This window comes from Balaenoptera acutorostrata, chromosome X, assembly GCF_949987535.1.
Source record: "Balaenoptera acutorostrata chromosome X, mBalAcu1.1, whole genome shotgun sequence".
NCBI lineage: Eukaryota > Metazoa > Chordata > Mammalia > Artiodactyla > Balaenopteridae > Balaenoptera > Balaenoptera acutorostrata.
Window position 1 is genome coordinate 55435641 of NC_080085.1, and position 22018 is coordinate 55457658.

The 22018-nt window shown below is 50.4% G+C and overlaps 1 protein-coding gene across 8 annotated transcripts; it reads right to left on the bottom strand.

Moving 5' to 3' along the window:
* Positions 1-1966: 1966 nt before the first annotated feature.
* On the bottom strand, positions 1967-21529 carry LAS1L (LAS1 like ribosome biogenesis factor). Of its 8 annotated transcripts, none has more exons than XM_057538513.1 (15): positions 21190-21529; positions 20289-20414; positions 19217-19286; positions 18306-18387; positions 17517-17855; positions 17187-17233; positions 16216-16325; positions 14392-14477; positions 13979-14029; positions 13443-13649; positions 12939-13086; positions 7295-7833; positions 4248-4395; positions 3563-3765; positions 2199-2335 (listed from the first exon to the last, which is right to left on the bottom strand). In XM_057538513.1, exons 1-14 carry the CDS (start codon positions 21378-21380, stop codon positions 3576-3578), a joined length of 2334 nt encoding a protein of 777 aa, XP_057394496.1. In that variant the 5' UTR covers positions 21381-21529; the 3' UTR covers positions 2199-2335; positions 3563-3575. The 8 variants fall into 8 exon arrangements, with proteins under 8 accessions (XP_057394499.1, XP_057394498.1, XP_057394500.1 ...); XM_057538512.1 differs by having other exon boundaries at positions 4248-4398; positions 21190-21527; XM_057538516.1 differs by lacking the exon at positions 3563-3765 and having other exon boundaries at positions 1967-2335; positions 21190-21527.
* Between the last annotated feature and the right edge of the window lie 489 nt (positions 21530-22018).

The following is a 22018-nucleotide window of genomic DNA, read 5'->3' on the forward strand; positions in this document are numbered from 1 at the left end:
TGAGTCCTGAGTTCAAGGCCTGTGAACCCTGGCATGAATCCACACCACTCACACATACAAAGCATGAAAAGCTTTAGAAAGCAATTGCACATCTATTATCTTATTTGATCCTTACAAGCCCATGAGGCAAATATCCTTCTACGTATGAAGAAACTGTGACATGATTTGCCCAAGGCTGTTCTCATTAAGTGGTGGAGCTTGCCTGGAATCTAGGTCTTTGGGTAGCTTTTTCCTCTATACCAGAGCATCTCAAACTTTAGTGTGCATCAGAATCATCTGAAGGGCTTGTTAAACCAGATTGCTGGCCACCCTCAACCTTTCTGATCCAGGCCAGGAGTGGGGTTCAATAATTTGCATGTCTAACAAGTACCCAGGTGATGCTGATACTACAAGAAACTCGTTCTACACCAAGCTGTTAACTTGTTCTGTGTCCTTAGGCAAATTCCTTCCCTTTTTCTCTGCCTTAGTGTCTCAATGTATAAAATGAGGGGGCTAGACTAGAACTATGATTTCTAAACATTTTTTTAGCAGCAAAGCCCACTTTGAAAAAAAATCTTATATACAATACCAATACATACACAATAGATAAAAATCCAGGCTGCTTTAGAGAAGTGCTGGACAGGAACCAAGAGCTTGCAGCACCCATCTCCCCACAGGGCAGATGCTGAGGCTATGTCTCAGAATACACATTTGCAAATCCCTTTAGATATGGCCTAGATACTCCTTGAGGGCTCCGTTAGATCTGACATTCCTGGATGCTAAGACTTAGCATTTGGCAGGAGAGGGAAGAGTTGGAGGGAAACTGACTTTGCATTAACCTGTGCAGGAGACTGCTCGGCCCATGCCTGGTGCTTGGGTCCACACAGGATAGGAAATTGTAACCTTTTCAGCTGTTGGGCTCATGGACCCCTTTGATAATCTGATTAAACCTGTGAACTAGCTCTAGAAAAATGATTACATACACATACCCACAAAGATATTCAGGATATCTTTTAAGAGGTGTTGGGGACTCCCTAGAGTCTTAACTAGTTTAAACCCTTGACTGGGCTCTGGCAGGACACTTCCACTCAATTCCTCCTTGGCATTTTATAGCATATGCCCTCTCCTTCCTTTCATCATTCCTTGGCTCAGCCACTTCTAGAGCCAGCTTCTTGGCTGGAATGTGGCCTGGTTCTGTCCCTTGTTTCTCCTTGTCTGGGCCCAAACGGGCCCCACAGATGCCCACTCTCTCACCCAGCTATCACTCTCCCAAGTTGGGGTGGGAGATACTGTAGCCAATCTTAACCTCAGTCAACCACCACCCTGGAAATATCACCCTGAGAAAAACAAAGAACTTGTGTACACTGGGGCTTTCTTAAGACACTTAGCAAAGGCATCAGGTTATCATAATTGGTGAACTTTGTCCTTTTTCACCCGGCAGAGGGCTCTGACGGGTGAGACGTATTTTATTCATCCCTGTCTCTTGGCAGCTCAGGGCTGACAGGGTAAGGCACTCTGAGTGTCTGAAGGAGTTGGGTGACCATAGAACTCTGGTTCAGCCCCTTAGACATTTCTCTGCTCCAGTGCATACCACAGGGAAGTCCACTTCATCTTTTCTAGGCAAAAAGGTGACAAAGAAAGGTTTCTCTTTGACTTTCAACTGCTGTTTGGTGCCCAGTGAGGGCAGGCAGGTAAATGAGTCAGAAGCCTGCTGAATGGCAACAGGAAGACCCGGGTCTTCCAGCTGTCAGGGAGGTTCTGAGCAGATTCCCCTGATGCTGGCTGGGCTTTATGGCCAACAATGCCTCTTCTGGGGCCTGATGCTTCCTAGTGAGCTGGCCCCACACTACATTCCAATGAGGGGAGTGCAAATGGTTTGAGTCAGAAAAAAGGCATAAAAGGGGCAGTGGACCCAGATCCTGCTCTGTTATGATCCCACCTTTTCCGGAGCCCCCAGAATAAAGGAAGAAGCACACAACCCCTCATCTCACAAACACCAAAACAGTTGCCTGTTTATTGTTTTTCAAAACAAAAAACAAAATGAAACAAAGCAAAACAAAACAAAGCATATTCAAAATCCTATGTGATGGAAAGCTGAGCTGATATGGCTGATGCAGGCTGTCTCCCAGCTTGTTTTATGGAGCACTAGGTGCACTGGGGGAGTGGGGGGGAGTGGGCTGTTGCCCCAGTAGCACTGGATGAACACCTGCACCAGGGCTGGCATCAGAAGAGCTGTAGGCCACTTTTGAGCCCGTGCAGTTGGCCCTGGCTCCAGAGAAGGCCGTCCAAGTTGCCACTGTCATTGCTGCTGCTGCTGCAGTTGCCACTGCCAATGCTGCAGCTCAGGCCCAGGGTGCTGCAAAGAGACGGGAGAGGGGAGGTCAGCCAGGGAAGGAGGCAGCTTTAGGCTCTGGAGGGGCTAAGGGTGCTTGATGTGTGTGTCTCTGGGAAGGGCCCACGCTCTTGCCTGGCTTTACAAAGAGACTGGAACACATCTGAGAAACCACTTCAAGATGGGCCCCAAGGGTGGCTCTGCCCTGCCCTCAGTTGAGGGAGGAGGGAGAAAAGGAGTGGAACTTTTCAAATGAAACTTTATATAGAACCCCAGTACATAAACCAGATTAAAGCAGAGCTATTTGGGTTGAGGTAGGAAAGGGAGACCTGCACCACCCTACCCCCAGGAAGGTATTGAAAGTGGCTGCCTTAACAGGCTTTCTTCTAAGGCCTTAGATCTTGGGGGCCCAGAGGACCCTGGGCTGGATCCCTCCCACTCCAACAGCAGGTTAAGGGGCCCAAGGCCAGGCTTAGGCTGCAGGGCTAGGCCCAGCTCCCATCTCAGGATTGCAAAACTGCCCTAGGGAGAAGACTGCCCTCCTCTTCCCTGGCCCTGCTCAGAACACTCTTGCTTCCCCTGCTTCCTGCAGGTCAAAAGTTCTTCCAGGTAGATGAGGGTGACAGCTGAAAGCAAAGTCATCATCTTTCCTCTCAGGGAGATCCACGGTTACACTAATGCAGCTGAAAAAACCCTTACAGATGATCTAGCCCCATCCCCTCCCATCACTCACCATCTCACAGACAAGGGAACTGAGGCTCAGAGATGAAAAGGGACTTGCTCAAGGCCACACAGCCAAGTCGGGGTGGAGCTGAGACAAGGAGCAGGGGCGGGCATGCTGGCTCCAGCTGAGGAAGTCTCCCTACTACAGGGGGTGTGGGACTGGGCCTCCTTCTGGATATAACAGCTCTACCTGCCCAAACTTCACCCTTGATACCTTGATGTTCATCAAGACAGCCCTACCCAAGGGAGAAGAGGTCTCTCTCTCAGACATGTGGGCCCCACTCCCAACTACAGACCACCTGGCTTCCCCCACTGCCTCCTCTCCTCTCCAAGAGGCCTGCTGCCCCGGCTTACAACAGAGAGTCCATGACACTGCCTTGGGCCTGGCCTGCTGCTGGGGTCCCTGGGTTCCATAGCCCTCTCTCTGAATGTCTAGAAGAAGAGAGGGGCTCATCTCCCATGAAGTGGGCAGGCAGCACAGGGACAGACTGTTTCAGGGGCCCACAGAGGTCTCTCTCTGGTACTCACAGTATTGTCCTGGTCACAATGGCCCCGCATTCTGGAATGTACAGGCCCTCTGGACAGGCTCCTCTGTGTTACCAGCAGAGCCCCTCAGCAAGGGCTGCTTGGTTCCTGGCTCCCTGATGACCCAAGGGCTCCTACGCCTGTGATCCAGAGGTGAGTTTCGAGGGACAGCATGGAGCCCTGCGTAGGCCTTGCTACCAAGATGCCTGGACAGTGCAGGGAGGCCTACTGATTACTCTGTGCACCTTTGGACAAATCCTTTCCCCTTTCTGGGCCTCAGTTTTCTCCTCAGGAACATGAAGAAGTTAATTAGAGCACCCGTTCTTGACTTTTTAGGAGTGGTGGATCCTTTAGAGAATCTGTTGAAAGCTATGGACCTCTCCCTTCCCAATACACACACACACACATACACACACACACACACACATGCACGCATGCACAAACCAGATGCAATCTGAGAGGGATGCCAAGCCAGTTCTGTGTGGCTGCCTCACTGGTCCCCCACACTAGGGGCTGGGACTCCTGGCAAGGGCCCAGCCAGGGACTGGAGCTTATATTTCACTCATTTAGGCCCTGACTGGGGACAGTTACCTCCCCCATCCACCCCACTCTATGTTCTTCCCTTCCTCCCTCCCTCCTGCGGGAGGCAGAGAAACGGGTGAGAAATCCTGCTGCCATGGACACTCACCCAGTCTTGCATGCTGGGGGTTCCAGCCGCTGGTCTAGTACAGGCTGGTCCAAAAGATACATGGTGTCATAATTCTCCAGCATAAGCTCTGATGGGTCCTCGGTCTGACCTGGCATTCGGCCTAAGGGGAAAGTGTCCCATCGTACATCTTCTGTGGAGCAAAGGGAGGAGGCAAGAGAGGGCTGAGGAGCTAGTTCTCAGATGGGTGCAAAAGCCCACCTACTCTGTCCATCCACCCACCTTACTTAGCCTGCTCAGCACAGGCTATGTATCTTCATCCTCACTCCTCTCTGCATCACTTCTCATCATTTCTCCTCTCCACCTTAGCACTCCCCGTCCCTTCCATACTCCCCCATACACTCTTCATGGTCCTTCTATGTGTTCACATGCAGCACCCCCACCACAGCCACCCCCAACCCCCGCATACCATGCACACAACTATCACAACTATAGACATTTTTGTTCCTCTCTACTCTTCTTCTCCCACTTCCCCAAACATGTCCCTACACAGACACAGATGACACCTTCTTCAGACCTGGCTGTATCACTGCCTCAATCGCTCACCCTCACCCCTATTTTCACACACGCATATATATATATCCTGGAGAGTCTGGATGCCCCAGAATTCCCACCGCACCTCCTCCCCAAACTGAAAGATACCTCTGCATATCTGAATGACCTAGATATCCTACACATCTATGCACAACCACCCTCCCAACGTGTCTGAGTGCCACATCATTTCTTAGTAGCCTTGCCTTGAGAGATATACATACAGGCCCACATACCACCTCAGGGTGAACACTCTCTCAGCGGTTATCATGCTCTCCCTGCCCCCTGCAAGGTCTTGTTGCCCCAGATGTGCACACAAAGAACATCCCTTCTCTAGGGAAGGGCTGTCTCATTGCATATCCCACCCCTTATAGATGCCTCAATATACGTACATAAGCACTCAGACCAAACCCTCCACTCAACAAATGTTTCCAGTTTTACTCCCTGCCTCTCATACTTCTCATGCACAGGCACACAAACCAGAAATCTTAACATTCCTGCATCTCCACATATGTGTATACACATACAGAGGAAGTAACAACAAGGGGGAGAGGGAAAGGTTTCAATGCCCTAGCCTTTCCACGTTCACAACCCCTCCCCACCCGTCATACTCCACTTCGGAATGGACCATGTCAGGCACTCCCCACCCACTCTGTCCTATCCACTTAAGTACCCTCCACACAGTATTATATTAAATCCCTTCCCCATCCTTACACTAGTGTATCCAGTGTTTTCAAGTGAAGCCTTCACTGGTGAGCTCCTCCAAGTAGATCCAGTTTCTGGCCTCCTGCATCTCCCTGGTACCCAAAGAATTCTCCCTGTCATTATGCCCCTGGCATTCTGGAAAGTATCAACCCTGGACTAGAGTTTTATTTTACTCAAAGAACCCCCACAGGAAGGGCTGTACCTCTGCCTTCCCATCTCCCCATCCCTGGCTCTCTTACATGAAGGAAGTTGTGACTCTCTTAACACCCTGAATTGCCCTATGCATACAAAGACACCTTTGTACAAGGGACCATTCCCCCATGTCTGTCACTGACCTGACCATCCTCCCTACTCCCAACCCTGTCTATATCACTGCCCTTGGCTCTCTAGCCTGATACCTTTGTACATGTCCCCTCAGTGATAGCACAGACCACACAGGCCATCTCAAGATGGCTGTTTCACTGCCTGTTCTCAGGCCTTTCCATATCCCCCCACCTCTTATTGTTTCCACTTCTCTCCCTCATACAGATGCCTCCTGGTCCCCATAGGTCTTAGCAACCCTGCCTCCTCTTCCAAAAACATATATGACCATGTGGGCATGTATGCACAGATGCACATACAGCCCACTTCACACTTTCTCTTTTCACGACCCTTACTCTCTCTCTCTCTCACACACACACACACACAAAATTCTGCCTGAGTCACTGCCCCTCCCTTTGAATATTTACAAACACAGCCCTCCCTGCTCTGAGAGATTTCTCTGTTGCTGTGCCTTGGTTTGTCCAGCACATGCAAGCACATACCCATTCACACACACACACACACACACACACACACACACACACATGTTCCCCCATCCGTAGCACTCAGGGCCTTTATGTCCCAGCCCTTCCACACACACGTCCATATAAGGGCAAAGACTTCACTTTCCCCCTAAGCTCCTTCACTGCTTCCCCTCTCTCTCCCTATTGTTCCCCACCATGCCTACCCCACACCATACCCAGTCCCAGCCCCAGGCTCCATCACATGGGCTGTGCCCCACGTCTACCCCTGCCTCCAGCGTGTACACATACACACATGCTCATGTGCACACATCAGACTTTTCATTCCTGTGGAGTCCCCCTGCCTTAAGGTTCCTGCTCCCCAACTCAAATGAGGGCATTCAAAATACCACCCTCAGGAGCTGACTCATGTTCCCCCACCTACCATTCAACCTCCTGCTCCCTCCCGGCTTTGTCTCACTAACTTGTACGCTCACCAAAAAACTGCACAGCTCCTTATTCTCCCCCTTCTGATCTCATTTCCACTTCCACTGACTGAATACCCCTGGGTTCCTTCTTTCTCATACACACAGCAAAATCCTGTCCTATCACCAACCAGCCTCCAGGTGTCCATACACATTCACATATACACAGAAAGCACTATTCTTTGGCTCCTTGCCCCGATCACTGCACATGAAAAACACACGCAGAATCATATATATATCAACCACCTACCTCTAGTTTTCTGTGTTTTGCTGCCCAGTGCCCACACCCACACCAACCTCTCTGAATGTGCTCTCTGCATGAGGCAGTTGGCAGCATGACAGTGCTAAGGTCCCTGGCGCTCACATGCTCCATCTTAAGGGGGAGGGAAACCAGCTGTCATCCACACACCAGGCTGCCTCCCAGGCTTGCCTCATGCTGGCTACCTCCTGCTACTTTCCATCCTTTCTCTAGGGTGAATGGAAGCCTCAAGAGCCAGCCAGAGAGGGAAGATAGATGTGGGGAGAAAGTGGATATCAGGCTTCTTACCTGAGCTAACTTGCCATGCAGAGCCCTCCAAAGCTCCTCTTTTCTGGGCCAGGAGCCTGGCATTCTCAGCAGTGGGGGACTCTTCTTCCATAGAGAAAGGCCCCACTTCCATCCTGTCTTCCTCCTCATAATCTTCGTAGTCGTCAGCATCATCGTCGTCATCGTCGTCGTCGTCATCATCATCACCTTCCTCCTCCTCCTCCCACTTCTGGTCATTTTCCTCTTCCTCCTCCTCTTCATCATCCTCTTCCACCTGGTCTTCCAAGGCCTCTTGATTCTCCTTCTCATCTTCCTTGACATCATTAAGGCTGCCCTGTTCCTCCTGTCGCTGGGCTTCTCCTTCAGGTCCAGAGCTCGAGCCAGCTGGTTTGAGGCTCCAGTAGAGGCTGTCCAGTGTGTATGGAGACTTCCCAATGGGGGAAGCCTCTGAGCCCTCCTGCGCCAGGTTGTTTTCTCCACTCTGGGTATAAATGGAACAGATGCGCAGCAGCTTCTCCTGCTCCTCGTCTGGCAGGACCTGCCCCATGGCTTTGAAGATGCTGAGCAGAGGGATGGAGTAAGAATGATTCAAAATCTCAAGTCATTTTATATCCCAAAAATCCAGTTTGAATTTGGTCTCTGAGCTTCCAGACCTGCCTCTGAAAGGCAGTGCAGTAGAGCAGACACAACACAGATACAAGAGGACCATGGACCCTGAACGAGCTCCATAATTCATCTCTGTGGCTCACTTCCACTCTCAGTAAAATGAGGACAATAATGGCACCTAACTTAGAGGGTTGTTGAAAGGAGTAAATAAGATAGCTCACACAGAATGCCTGGCACAGTGCCTGGCACATAGTGAGCAAGCAATAAATGATAGCTATTAATCTGTACTGAAATGCTATGTAAATACACAAACTAGCCAACAGGCCTGCAGGGCTGGACATGAGAATAGATCCCTTTCTTTAGCTGAGCAATCTATCCTGAGCTCCAAAGATATGCCTGGAAGTGTGCTGTGCTCCTTCTGCATGGAACACAAAGTGTGATCCCTTTTGGGGGGCAACTACAGCCCAGCCTGGAATGGAGGAAAAGATAAAAAAAAAAGCAGCAGCTGACAAGACAAAGCAGAATGTGGGAGGGAGGCCAGATGAGCACTGCAGACCTGGGCACTACAGGAGCTGGGGGGAGGCAGAGAGCACAAGGAGGGCAGGAGAGATCAAGGGAAGGCTTTGTGCAGAGACAAGAGCGAGCACACCGGGCTGTGTGCATGCGGTGAGAGTAGCCTGGCTCGAGGGGAAGGACTGTGCTGAGGAGCTGTGGGAGCAAGAGAAGCCTGCAAAGGTTAAGTGTGTGTGTGTTGGGTGGAGGGGGTCATCTGACGTGTTTGAGCACAGGTGAAGGCTGCATGTCTGAAGATCACCATGGTGACCATGTGGAGGATGGCCTGGGTGGGGCAGCCTAGAGTCAGGGAGATCAGGGAGAGTCGGTGAGGGCTGACCTAGGGCACTGGCAGCAGAGATGGGAGGGAGAGAAGCTGTGAAGGACAGACAGACAGAGAGCAGGGCTTGGTGGTCAGATGGTAGGGGGAAGGCAGAGGAGAGTTAAAGATGATGACATCGTGCACACAAAGGACGGCGCTAACAGCAAAACCACCAACAAACACAGAGTGGTTGGGAAGGAGAGCTCCTGGGGAGGAAGAGGGTGAGTACCCCTTGCAGAGCCTCACATAGAACCGGGCACCCAGCAGGCACCTGGTCACTGCTGGAGGCATGGGTAGGATGGACAGATGGATAGTTTCCTTCTAAGTGTATCGAGGTTGAATTGTGGGTTGTTCACAGAAGGAAGGGCCGTGTGCTCAGCGGGCTGTTTTCTCTCTGGGCCCCATAGGCAGACCGGACACATAGGTGTGGTTGCTGGTCACTGGCTGCTGGGGGTAGGGCTGGGAGCTAGTGACTCCACTGGGAGACCCTCTCTGCAGGGCTAATTTCATATTCCAAGATGGCACTGGCTCAAACTGAATTGATATTGGCTGGCTGGGGGAAGCTCTCAAAAAGCTTCCAGCCTTACTACTAAGAGGAAAAGCCAGAGAGAAACTCTCTTCCCTCTCACTGTGGTCCATTTGTATGATTAATAATAGATATTCCCAGGCACTTTATATTGGCAAGATGCCATATTACCACTGTTTATTATTACCCACCCGCTCTCTCAAGCTGTCTAGTCTGACCACTGAGGTGCAGGGGTGATATGAATCTTAAAATCCATCTCCTTCCTCGGGTTTGCCTGGTCACAGCTAGGGACTGAGAAGGTCACAGGTCAGGCTGGTAGAAAGAAGGTGGACCCTGGACTCACAGGACCTGGGCCCAAATCCCTGTCCCACCATCAACAAATTGCATGACTTCTGGATAAGTCACTTCACACTATTCAGAACCTTGGTGTCTTTCTTATCTGTCAAATAAGAGTATATAATATCTCCACCTCCAAAGACTGCTGTGTCAAGTGAAATGAAAATGCTTCTACAAACACAGCACCATGTCCGACACTTAATTGCCAGTGGTATCTTTTACTTTTCCTGTGGGGAAAAGAAAAGTTATGTTCTGTATGTGCAATCTAATGGAACACTGTAGAAAGAGCACAGGAGTAAGGACAGTATATCTGGATTCTGGTTTCTGGCCCCAGCTCTGACTTGCAGACTTGTTACTGACTTGCAGCCTAATACCTGGGGAAATCCCATTTCCCAATCTGTGTAACAGGATGATTAGGACTAGATTCACTGATTATCTGCGAAAGGCAGGATCTGTGCACAAGAAATCGTATCCAAGTGAGCCGCTGTTACTGCTGGCATGTGTCACATCCCTCTGGTATGCCTGGGTTGGGAGAAGATCTCTGTGGTCCAGACTTCTCCAAGACCAGCAGCTTCCACTCTGTAGGCACTTAGGATTGGAAAGCACCTAGAAGGCCACCTATCCAACCTCTCCATGCTGCTCTTTTCATTCCCTCCCCCCCTTACATACACATGCCATGTTCCTTCAGAATTTTGAAATTTCCTTTATTCTTTCTCTTGCTAGAATTGCTCAAATGCCTCTAGGACTTTTTGGTTCTCCTCCCAGTTTCCCACCCATCCATATCACTTCCAGTCTAGAGCATACACATCTGGAGATTTGGCTGTTTGGTTCAGTCCCATCTCCTGGAGGTCTTGCACTGGCTGACTTTTGTCAACAAGGCTACTTTTTTCTCTTATAAGTTACTTATAAGATACAACTGTGCCCTAAATGTCATTAGGGTTCAAGAAAGACTTTCTGACTCCATGGGAAAGATCAGGGGACTAAGATGGTCTTAGCATCCAGACTCCCACTTCATTTATTCCTCAAGCATGGAGTCAGCTCCCACCAAAGACAGCACTGCTGGCAATGAGACAGCAGAGTACAGTTCAGTTCAACAACATTTACTGAGGTTTGTTTGGGGCCTGGACTTGCATGGCGTGCTGGGGCACAGATGGCTAATGCAGAACCCTTGTCCTTGAAAAGCTTAGTCTGATAGAGGGAAGGAGACACTAGGGGAAAGACAGAATCTCAGATTTGAGAAGTACTTGAGAGAATCAACATGACACAGTAGATAGTGCTGCCACCAAGTGAGATAGGGAGCAGAGGAGGAAGTTCACTTTGGGGCTGGGGTGGGGAGTAAGATGATTCATGCTCTTTCAGTCACAGTAACGTGCCTGGAGGCCATCTAAGGGGAGATATCTGGCATGCAGTCAAATACAGGAGGTTGAATCTTAGGGGAAAGGCCTGAGCTAGATAAAGAGATTTGAGCTTTGGTACTTTACTGGAACTAGTAAAAAAGCACAGGCATTTGAAGGAGGGAGTGGTAAACAGCATCAATGCGGCAGACAGGCAATGGACAAGGGCCCGCTGGATTTGGTAATTAGGTCAAAGCAGCTCTGGGGATGAATGCCAAATTGCAGCAGCTTGAGGAGTAAGAAGGTAGTGAGGAAATTGAGACTGCTGAGTGCAGACTACTCTTTTGAGATGTTTTGATAGGAGAGGAAGGAGTGATAAGCTAGTGATAACCCAACAGAAGGATGCAGGATCAAAGGAGATTTTGCTTGTGTTGCTGTTATTGTTGTTTGGTTTAAAGATAAGAAAAACTCCGGCACTGTTCACAGGTTGAAGAGTAAGAGCCAGCAGAGCAAGGGAGAAGCTGGGGTGAGGCCCCAGTGATGCTAGCAGAGGTAGCTCCAGAGCACAGGTGGAGGAGGAGGCTTTGAGGCTGGGCAAGGCCACCTCATCCTGAGACTGGCGACAACGTTGAGTGTAGCCGCAGATCAGTTCACGAGGGCTGGACCTCAGGTCGAGGGGGCCCTGCTGGAGGCCTCCATGTGCTTGAGGAAGCTAGGGTGAAACGGGAGGGGGGGGTGGGGCTTGAGATGAGTGGTAAGGGTTTTCAGAACAGTCAGGAAACAGGAGAGAAAGTGGGCAGAAAACAAGTAAAAGTTCAAACAAGCAGAACTGAGGCCTGGCTTGAGATTAACAATCATACCTCTGCAGTGGCAGCAATCCGCAGGGCTATGTGGTTTTCTCCAGCAGAGCTCAGCTACCCGGGCTGAGGAGTGGGAGAAGCAGAGTGGGGAGGATCACTCCCAGCTCGGGGGTTTGCAAGTCAGACACGCCAAAGGATGGGCAGAGCTGAGGGTGCTGATGATGGGTGGCCGAAGTGATCAACCACAGATAGGACTGAGGGGAAGCAAAATTGAGGCAGGTAAGAAATGGAGGGATGGAGGTCTAGAGGCAGGCAAAGAGCAGATGTTGTGGGATGCGAGGGTGAGAACTGGTAGGACAAGAGGTGGTGGTCACCGAGTGGGATGCTGGGATGTAAGCTTTCAGAGGTGGAATAGCTCTGAGTGATGGAAATGGGTTGCTGAGTGTAGTGGAGAATGAAGGTCACTGGAGGTGAGGAGCTGCAGTGTCAGATGGGTCACTCAAATGAAACAGATATCATTCTAGAAAGCAGAAGAGAACTGGGTGCTAAAGCCTTCCATGAGTATGAGGGAAGTGGCTCAGGGTCAGGAAATGACAGAAAAAAAGAAAGGGAGACAACCACAGGTATTTACAGGAACCAGCGCAATATTCAGTTTGACCACAGCGCCCAGAGTAGACTGGGTAAAGGGGAATCACAGGAGGTATGGTTATCATGATAGGTTGGGGCAGAATCGGAAAGATCTTTGAATGTCAGGCTAAGAAGCCTAGACCTCATTAGGAAGACAATAAGGAGCCATTGAAGGTTGTTAAGCACCTATGAGAGGTATATTTTGGTAAGATAATAGAGACAGCACTGGGCGTAAAGTCAGAAGAATGGGTTCAATAATAAACAGCAGCTACCATTTATTGTGCACTTACTCTGTACAGGCCACTGTGCTAAACACTCTAGGCGGGTTGTCTTGTCCATTTTCATACTGGACTCAGTTCAGCCACGTCTTAAGCTCTGTGATCTTAGGCAAGAATACCTTACCCCTCCCCTCTCTGGGACTCAATTCTCTCATCTGTTAGTAGGACGGGGACAGGACTAGGTGTCCTTGCAAGGGCTCGTCCAACTGTGCCATTCTAGGGCTGTGTGGCCCTGAGTCCTGCAGGGTCTCGCCCTCTTACTGGATGGAATTCAAGAGACTTACAGCTGAAGGAGTTGGGGGCTGGCCCAGCAAGGTGAGCCCAAGCAGGACTCAACCACCTGGGGCCAGTCAAGGGAGGCAGAGCAGTTGAATAGCCTCCAGTTCTTCCTCGCTTCCCACTGGCTTGCAGAAAACCGGCGGGCGTTCCGTCCTGAGAGAGAAGAGAGGGCCTGAGGAGAAGGCACTAGAAAGCCCCCCACACAATCTTGCACCTCGAAAAGCTTGGCTCTGCCCATCCCTGTGCTCCCAGACTCCGACTCCCCATTCTATACCTCCCAATTGCTCAAAGTATTCAGGACCCTTTGCCCCAGTCCAGTTTACTTGGCTCTGAGAAGAAAAATGTGAAAGGAGATTTGTCCACTGCTGCTGCGGGGCCCTCTTGGGCAGACCTAAACCTTTAACAAGGGGTGTGTCCTCCTGGTGCTATTCAGTCGAGAGCTGAGCACAATGGCAGATGCTCTTGCCTGGGCTGCATTAGGCCCTGGGGCTAGGGCTAGTCTCCCTCACCAGTTTTGGTGTTAGCCACGATCAGTTCAATGGTCCATCTGAGGATGTAGGTGGGCCGGATCCCGGTGTCCCCCAAGGCTGGCAGCTCAGAGAGCATCCTTTCCAGCAGGGCCTGCGTGAAGGTCTGGGAGTGCAGGCCCCTGAGCAGGGGCTGCCAGAATTGAGAGAACGGCTTTGGCACCAGGACGTCATTCAAGTCCACGTTTTCTGGTTTGTGAGAAACACCCATTGACAGGAAAAGGGGAGGCAGGGAGGGAGAGAGAAGGAGGGAGGGAGGGAAGGAGGAGAGGAGAGAAGAGGTTGAGAAAGGGAAAGAGGGAGAGAGAGAAGGAAGGGAGGAAGAGGAGGAGAGAGAGGGAGAAGAAGAGGGGGCCCCACCAACAATAACAGAGTTGCCACCGCAGAACAGGAGGAAAGAGGAAAGTAGAACAGTGGGGAGAGAAACCAGTTAGTATCTGGTAAACAACAACTGACTCAAAATAGAATATAAAAGAAAAAGAGCTCTGGTTCTAGCTTCGGCTTTGTTAATAACTCACTGTGTGACTTTGGGTCAGTACCTTCCCCTCTCTGGACCTCAGTCTGCCCATCTGTAACATGAGGATGTTGGACTAGATGACCTCACAAGGCCCTTCCAGTTCTGCTGTTCTAGCTCTCTAGCAAGTGGCTAGATCACAATTAACATAGCACAATAATGGCATTAAGACCCCCACCCCCACCCCAGCCCACCCCAGCCCACCTCACCCCACCCAATTCCAGGCCACCTAAGGATAGCCCAACAACTACTTATCAGTGGGGCTACATGTTCTGCTCAGCCAAGAGGGCTTCCAGTAGCTATGGAACAGCAGTAAACAGCCCTTACCTCCCAGTCCAGGGCCACCCAGCCCACCCCTGGTGTTCTTGCCCAGGATACACAGTACCCTAAGGCTGCAGCGAGCCTCCAGGACCCTACCTTCATAGTCTAACTGCAAAGCTGCCAACTGTTCAAATGTGGGGATGAGAAAGCCGTCATCCAGAAAAGCATCTAGCAGAGCCTCCCTGGAGCAAGAGGACACTAAATTAAGTAAACTGAAACAGGTAGAAGATCCTCTTCTACTCCCCTACCCACTCCCAAGGCAGCTAATGCCTCTGACTCAAATGGCCAAACCAGCATGGGGGAAAAGGAAGGCAGCTGACAGTTGGTTCTCAGGCCTCAGCCTCCCTGAGTCAGGGGCTGAGCCAAAGACTGGGATCTGTGGGTTTTGAACAAGCATTTACCAAGCACAGGCAAATCTAAGGCCCAGAACAAGGGCAGCAGTGGCTGAACAAGCCCGAAAGCACAGATGAAGAAGTCCCAGGCCCACAAAGGAGTTAAATGCCTGAGGTTACAGGGTCAAGGGCTGTTAGACTTTAGTTCCTGCTCAGTCTTTGTTTCCCTTGACAGTCCTCCAGTCTCCTACCCCTCCCCTTCTCCCTGGTTACCCTCTTTCAGATCTTACAAGCAGAAACTTTGGGGACTCAATTGCTGGGCCAAATATTATATTATCCTCATTCCTAAGGACCCCAAGAACCCAGAACTAAGATACAGAGGTTAAAAGTATAAGCTATAGGGGTAATCTCTCATCCCCATCTAGCTCAAACCAAAACCAGCAACATCCAGCTGTCTCCTCCAGAGCTAGCAGTTCCCTAAGAGAGGCTCTCCTAGCTGACTGGGCTGAGGGGGAACAAGAGCTCCCAAGGTGTCTCAATGTCTGGAGGGTTGTCATGCTCAGATCCCTCCCTCTACCAGGCTCAAGGAGGAAAGAGTTGTCCTTCCGTCCATCTCCCATCTCCTCAGGTCAGTATGCAGGAAGAGCACTTAAAACAGTCAGCCAGTTGTCTGCTCAGCATGACCAGGCAGACACTACTGTATAGCACAAGGATAGTTTTCCAAGCTACTGAGGGGGCCACCACTCACCCCTTTACTGAAGGGTACAGCTAAGAAGCCTAGGCTGGGCAGACACTGATAAAACACCTTTGGAACTACTGGTATCCCGGGAATAAAGAAGACGCCAGGGACAATCCTAACCTGCACTGCAGGCTCCCACCCAGGCCCACTCTGCCACATACACCACCTTCCTATACTCTCCGCTCCATCCCAGATTCTTTCCAACCTCTTCCCAAAGCCCTTTCCAGCTGAATGTAGGTAGCAAGCCCCAAAGAGCCAGGGAGGAAAGGACTGGATAGACACTGTCTGCTCTGACTGAACTGAGTACTGCTTTGAGGGGAAAATAAGGCTCATGGCCATACTGGGTGGGTCAGTGAGGACTTAGTCTTTGGAGGATCCAGGCCCTGGGAAGGCCCCTCCTCTGTCCCCTCAACCACAATTATCCAGGGGATGCTGATCTTCTCTAATAGCAGTTCAAAAGAGACCAGCAGTGCCTACCATGTATCTTTTACCTCAAACTCAGACAAGAGATTGGCAGTGAAAAAGCAAAAGATTAAGGGCTTTTCCTAGTTGCCAAGAGCTCCACATACCACTGGACAAAGAGGAACAAAGATGGCCAGGGGATGGATGACAGTAGACATTCCTGCCTCTGGCCATTTCAGTTACTTAGAGTAGGCAACCCCACCTGGTAGCTGGCAGGGTTTGGGGAAGAGGATCATGTGAAATGCAGGGTCACCAGTGGGGGGTCAAGATTATCCCTGGGATTTCCTACAGCAGAGGCTGGCAAGCTGGGATATGAAAACCAATTTCAGTGAGGCTGCTACACTCTACCCTAGAGAGTAGGCAGCCCCTGATTACCTAGTTACACACCTGTTCTCCCATGTAATGCCCTTGAGCTCTGCCAGGATGCATTCTACAGGTGGGGACAGGTTATTCCACGCCTTAATGGCCTGAGGTAAATACCTAAATTTCTCCAGCACCTGCCAGCAAAGAGGGTCCCATCAGAAGGCTGGTTCAGCCAGGTAACACCCCCCCATCCCTCCAAGATTCCTTCTCATAGGACCTCTCAGCACGTCCCTTCAGGGGATACGGCAGGGTATGCAGAGGTGAGCCCACAATGTCCCTATTGGCCCTGCAACTAAAAATATCCTGACCCTCAAACTCCAGACTTTTTCTTTTTCCTCCCTCCCCACCCCCCAAATTCCCTTGTTATTGTGGCTCTCAATAATCTGATAATCCAATACATAGATATCCAATGGGGGCATTTGGTTGGAGTTGGGCAGAGACCCTTGGACCAAGGGGTGAAAGGAAGAAATGGGTTATGGAAGAAAGTGAATCAGGAGACTCAGGTTCTTGTCCTGGTTCTATCACTAACTGCCTATGTGACCTTGGGCCAGTTGTTTCACTCATCCATGGCTTCAATTTCTTCATCTGTGAAAAGGAAGGGTTGAGGTGAATGGTTTCTAAGCTTACCTCCCTTCCTGCTAAAACAGCATCCCTCAAGCTCACCTGATCTAGGAAGGTTCCTGGACGCCATCTGCTGATCAGCTGCAGTACCGCAGGTCTATGCAACCACCTAAGCCCTGTTGTTCCCTACCACCCAGTGGGACCGATTATCCACAAACTTCCAGTGATGTGGAGGATCAGCCAACTGGACTCTGCTCCTCTTGTCTCCTTCCTACTTCCCCCCTCTCTCTTTCCAAGAAGAGCTTTGGAAGAGCTTTCCAAGCTTTGTCACTTTTCTTTCAATTTCATTCTCAAGACTTCTCTCAGGTAGCTGGCAAGAGGGAAGAAATGGCTGGGGCAGATGAGAACAGGCCAAGTCAAGGGCACTTTCTTACCTTAAACTGCTCCTCTTCATAGGATACCAGCAGTTCTCGGGCTCTTTCTGAAAACAGAATAGGGAAACAGATAGAGCAGCCAGCCCTGTGCCTTGCTTCTGATGGAATTTTGAGCCCTCTCACCTCATTTCTTGAGTTGTAAATTGTGAACTAGAATTCTTGGCTCTCCTGCCTCACGGGGCTCAAGGAAGATGATTTGTGACGTAATTTTTTTAAGCTAAGCCTCACCACAACCCCAGAGGAAATATTGAGCCAGGGAAATAACCAGAGTCAACCATAAGCCCGAGTCTTCCAAGCTCATGGGCCCCTTTCTGTATCAAGGACACCTACCATACAACTCTTTATGTCTCACAGCCTTTTGCCAATGTGGATCAACCTCTTTGTTTCCTTCGCTGTCTCCATCAGCCTTGACACCCAGCTCTGCACCTTTCTCCTCATCCTTAGGCTCTGCACCTTGCTCCTCATCCTTAGGCTCTGCACCTTTCTCCTCATCCTTAGGCTCTGGTTTCTGTTCTGTGATGTCATCAACGACAATGTTCTTATCTTCCTCTTGGTCTTCTTCATCTGTCTCTTCCCTGTCCTCCTCCAACTCCCAGGTCTCTCTTAGGCTGTTCTCCAGTTGACGGCACCAGTAGGTCTTCTGGAGCCAATCCAGGACAAAGTAACAGCCTAAAGGAGGGGAGGAAGGAAGGCATTGCCATAGTAACAGCCACAGGCAAGCAGCTCCTAGCAGGCCTCCAGCCTCATCTTGCAAACATTATGGGGAGGCCCTAGGTAAGAGGTTTGGCTCCAAGGAGGCACAAATCTCAAATATCTAGAAGCAGCCCCTCTTGCTCTGGGTTATCCCCCAGTTCTTTGCTTCCTCCCACTCACCAGCACATTTCCTAGAAAAAACTTATACCAGACTTGAAGATGGGATGCCAAAAATGGCACAGGGCTAGCAAGTGGGAGAACAGAGACCCCTTAAAGTTTGTGTCCAAGGCAAATGCCTCACTTGCCTCACCCTAGTCTCAGCTCTGACCCCAAGTGAAGACCCTCCTCCCTCTCTCTCCCCCCACAGTGCCACCTAGCCCAGGTCTCTGGGCTTAACTGTGATAGGTATACTCCCTGGGGACTCACCCCTGCGGCAGTCATTTATATGGGGCATTTTCTTGTGGGTCAACTCATGGCGAAGTTCAACAATCCAATCCGGAATGTTCACCTGATTGTGGGGGAGGGTGTGAGTGCAGAAATTAGAAAATATTAAAGCAGAAAGGGCCACAGAGATGAATTAATCTGGCTTCTCCCCATTTTACAGATAGAGAAACTGAGCTCCTGAGAGGAGGTTCCGTTCTTAGTGGCAGAGCCAAGATTAGAAACCAGGTCTCCTGATTCTCTTTATGCTCTGTGGAAGTGATGTTGAAAATCAGAAGACACTCGCCTCCCCCAACCACCAACTACCCTCCTCCAATGAAGAGATTCCTGTGAATGAGCATTAACAATCACCTTCTTCAGCCTCCCTCTGCCCTTGTCTGTACCAGTTGCTCTCCCAGGGTACCCTTTACTCTCCCCTCTCTTCCTCCCTTCCTCCTTCTCTCCCAGACCTCCTCCAGGAAGCTTCTCTTGATGGCTGAGAACCTGTCTGCCATCTGGGTCTCTACACACCTCCCATACCCACTCAAGGCAGGAATGTCTCGCATTTTCACCCTGCTTGGCTGAGTTTGTCTCCTCCTTCAGACTGTCAATAACCAGAGGGCAGGCACTTTAACTGCCACCTCTTTCCTGTCCCCACTCAGGGGTGCACTGGGGTGCTTCAGCTTCACCTGGGCCACTCCCAGCAAGCTGGGCAGGCCAAGCCCACTGAAGATAGCAGCCATAAGCAAGGGAGCAAGTCTGCTTTCAAGCTGGAAGCTGAGGCTCTGGGGCTCTTGCTGGGCTTGGCTGACAGTGGTGGGATGAGCTAGTCTGACTGTACCCACATCACCCCACGCCCCATTTAGTGAGCCCTCCTGAGAAGAGAGAATTTAGCAAGGCCACTTTATCATACACACCTCCTGAGCCAGGAACTTGAGAGGGAGCTTGGCAAACTTTGTCTTCCTCTCCGAGATAAGGTTCACAAACCTGAGTTTGGGGGAGAAATAAGTGGCATAGCCCAAGTAACTGTTTTATTCAAACCAGTGGGGCTTTAAAAAACCTTGCTGAGTTACTGACACCTTGCATTTATTTCCACAACCTTTCCAATGACTGACTGTTCTGTCCTGTTCTTATGGTTGGTGTCAGCCAGAGCAGGAATGGTTCCATCCAGTCTAACATTTACTGAGACTCTGCCCTGTACTGAAGCCATACACATGAATAAAACACTGCTCTGGCCTTGAAGAGTTCAGTCTAGGATAAATAATCATGACATAATATAACATATTATGTTAGAACATAATATGTTATAAATGCTACAACAAAGGACTACATCAAATGATACGGGGAGCACAGCTAAACAATGGAGAAGGTAAGAAGAGCTAGGGAGGACCTCAAGGCAGACAAGGCAAACAGTATGAGCTAAGCAAAGACTGACAGATGAGAAAACTCAGAGGCAACCTTTTTCCTGATGTACATGATACAGCTAGAACCACTCTGAGTCACTTTGTAAATCAGGAACTCCCGGCCCATGTCTCCATTTCCACAACTCAGTAACCTTTCAGTGTTCATGGAGAGAATGGAAAAAAGGTGTAGCTAGGGGTAGGATTAGAAAATCCACATTAAATCATGGCCAAGGACATTGAACCATGAAGAAAAGTTCCTCTGGGTGAAAGAGTAAAAGGGGGAAACTGTCAAGGCTGGAAGAGACCCATAGAGACCACTTGGTCTGAACCACCCCCACCCAACATTCCAAAGAGAGGGGAAGAAAAACGGAAGAGAGAAGGCTCTCAGGAAAAAAGAGGAATGTGTGTTAACAGGGGGTACCAAAAGCTGTCACATTAAGCAATCACAAGGTGACCCATACACAGGGACACACAAGGCTTTTTGCTTCAGGTAGAACCCAAAAGCCAAACTTTGCTTTTCATGTGCTAAGCCCACGCCCCCCCCCAAAAAAACACCCCCCCACACCCCTACCCATGTAGATCTTACCTGACCAATGCCATGCCATAGAGCAGTCTAAGTTCATCAGTGCCCAAGCCACCAGTTACATCCATGAGCTTACAGCGTACCAGGTCAGCAGTAGAAGCCACTGCCAGGGGGAGTTCGTTGCCTAACCTAAAGGGCCACAGTCCAGCACCATCATAAAGGTCCTTTACACGGGCCCACCCTCCATCTCAGAACCTAGGTTGTAGGTTATTGCAATTATATACTGGCTCAAGAGTGTGTGGATAGACACAAATCAAGAAGCTGGGAAGAGGGAGGGTAATGTCCCTGGGATCCAATAGTACACAGGTTATGAGAGGCTGGTTTAGGGCATACAAAGGATATCTAACTGCTACACAGCCAATCAACAATTAAATGTGGACACACCCCTTTCTTTCACCCTGAAACCCTCAACTCATTCACCTAGAAAAGACCTTATTCTTGGAGACATTAGCCCCTTGTCTGCTCCCAACTAAATCTTACCAACTGGACTGAAGCGCCCCATTCAAACATGCTTTTGCAGGCAAGCTCCCCCCACCCCCTTCCTATTTCGAATCAGAAATCCACCCTAGAGTGCTACTCCTTAAGCCCAGGCTGGCTCAGCCACAGCGGTGCCCTCTCATCAGCACCCACCCCAAGATGAGAGAAGGTAAGGGTCAAAGCTCACAGACTTGACAAAAGGGCTGTTGAAGCACACCCCGTTTCTTTCCGCAAAAGGGATTAGTGTCCGAGCTTGGCTGCGACCTTCCCCCGGGCACTTGGGAGACAAGCAATGCCCAAACCACGCGTAGGGGGGCCATTAGGCATTTAGGAGAAAACTGGAAAATAAGGCCTTACGGAAATTCTACAAAGGAAGAGGTGAAGTGCCACCAGCACGCAAGCAGGAGGGCTAAGCCTGCCGCCTTACCTGCTCCTCCACACGGTGATGCGGTTCAGCGCATACCGCTGCAATTTATGGTCGTCAGAGAACAGATACACCGTCACCTGATCCCACTCGGCCCTACTGAGCCAGGCGACCACGATGCGCTGGGCCCAGAGTGGCGGCGACCCTTTCTCTTTGACGCACTTCCCGCACCACGCACTCCACACGCGATCCATCCCCCGGGGACTCAGGCCTGGCTCAACCCCGGATTCCCACCAGACACCGGGCTCGTTGCCAGGCTTTGGGCCGCCGCAATCCGAACAGCCTCCAGCTCAACGTGCTACCCTCACTACAAACCGCCGCCGCCGCAGCAACCAATGGGAGAGTGTGACCCCGACGCAAGCCCGCCTACCCCCGTTAGCGCGGCAAATCGAAACGCGAGAGCTAGAGGCTGACCAAACCATAAGTTGCGGGAACGGCCTCTCCTACCGGACGTGTTCATTCCTCAAAGCAACCGTACCAGCTGCAAGCGTTCAGCCTCAAGGTTCCGCTAATTTCCCGGTTGCTAACGGGATTCTGTCCCAGACCCGGAGGGACACTTCTGGACTGCAGGAGGAATTTTAGTTTGCGCTCCCTGGCGGGCGGGGGAGGGATTGTGGTCGTCCAGTGTACTGGAAATGCGCTTATGTTTTCATTGCCATGAATCAATACCTGATCCAGTAAAACACTATGGACTCTAAAGCAAGACTGCAGAGCAAATATCTAGTATCTAAATATCTAAAGTTGGGTTAAAAAAAATCTTCTGGGTTTCACATCTGTACAGTGAGGAGCTTAGACTGGGTGATCTCTAGGTTCTTTTCCATAGCTGAAAATT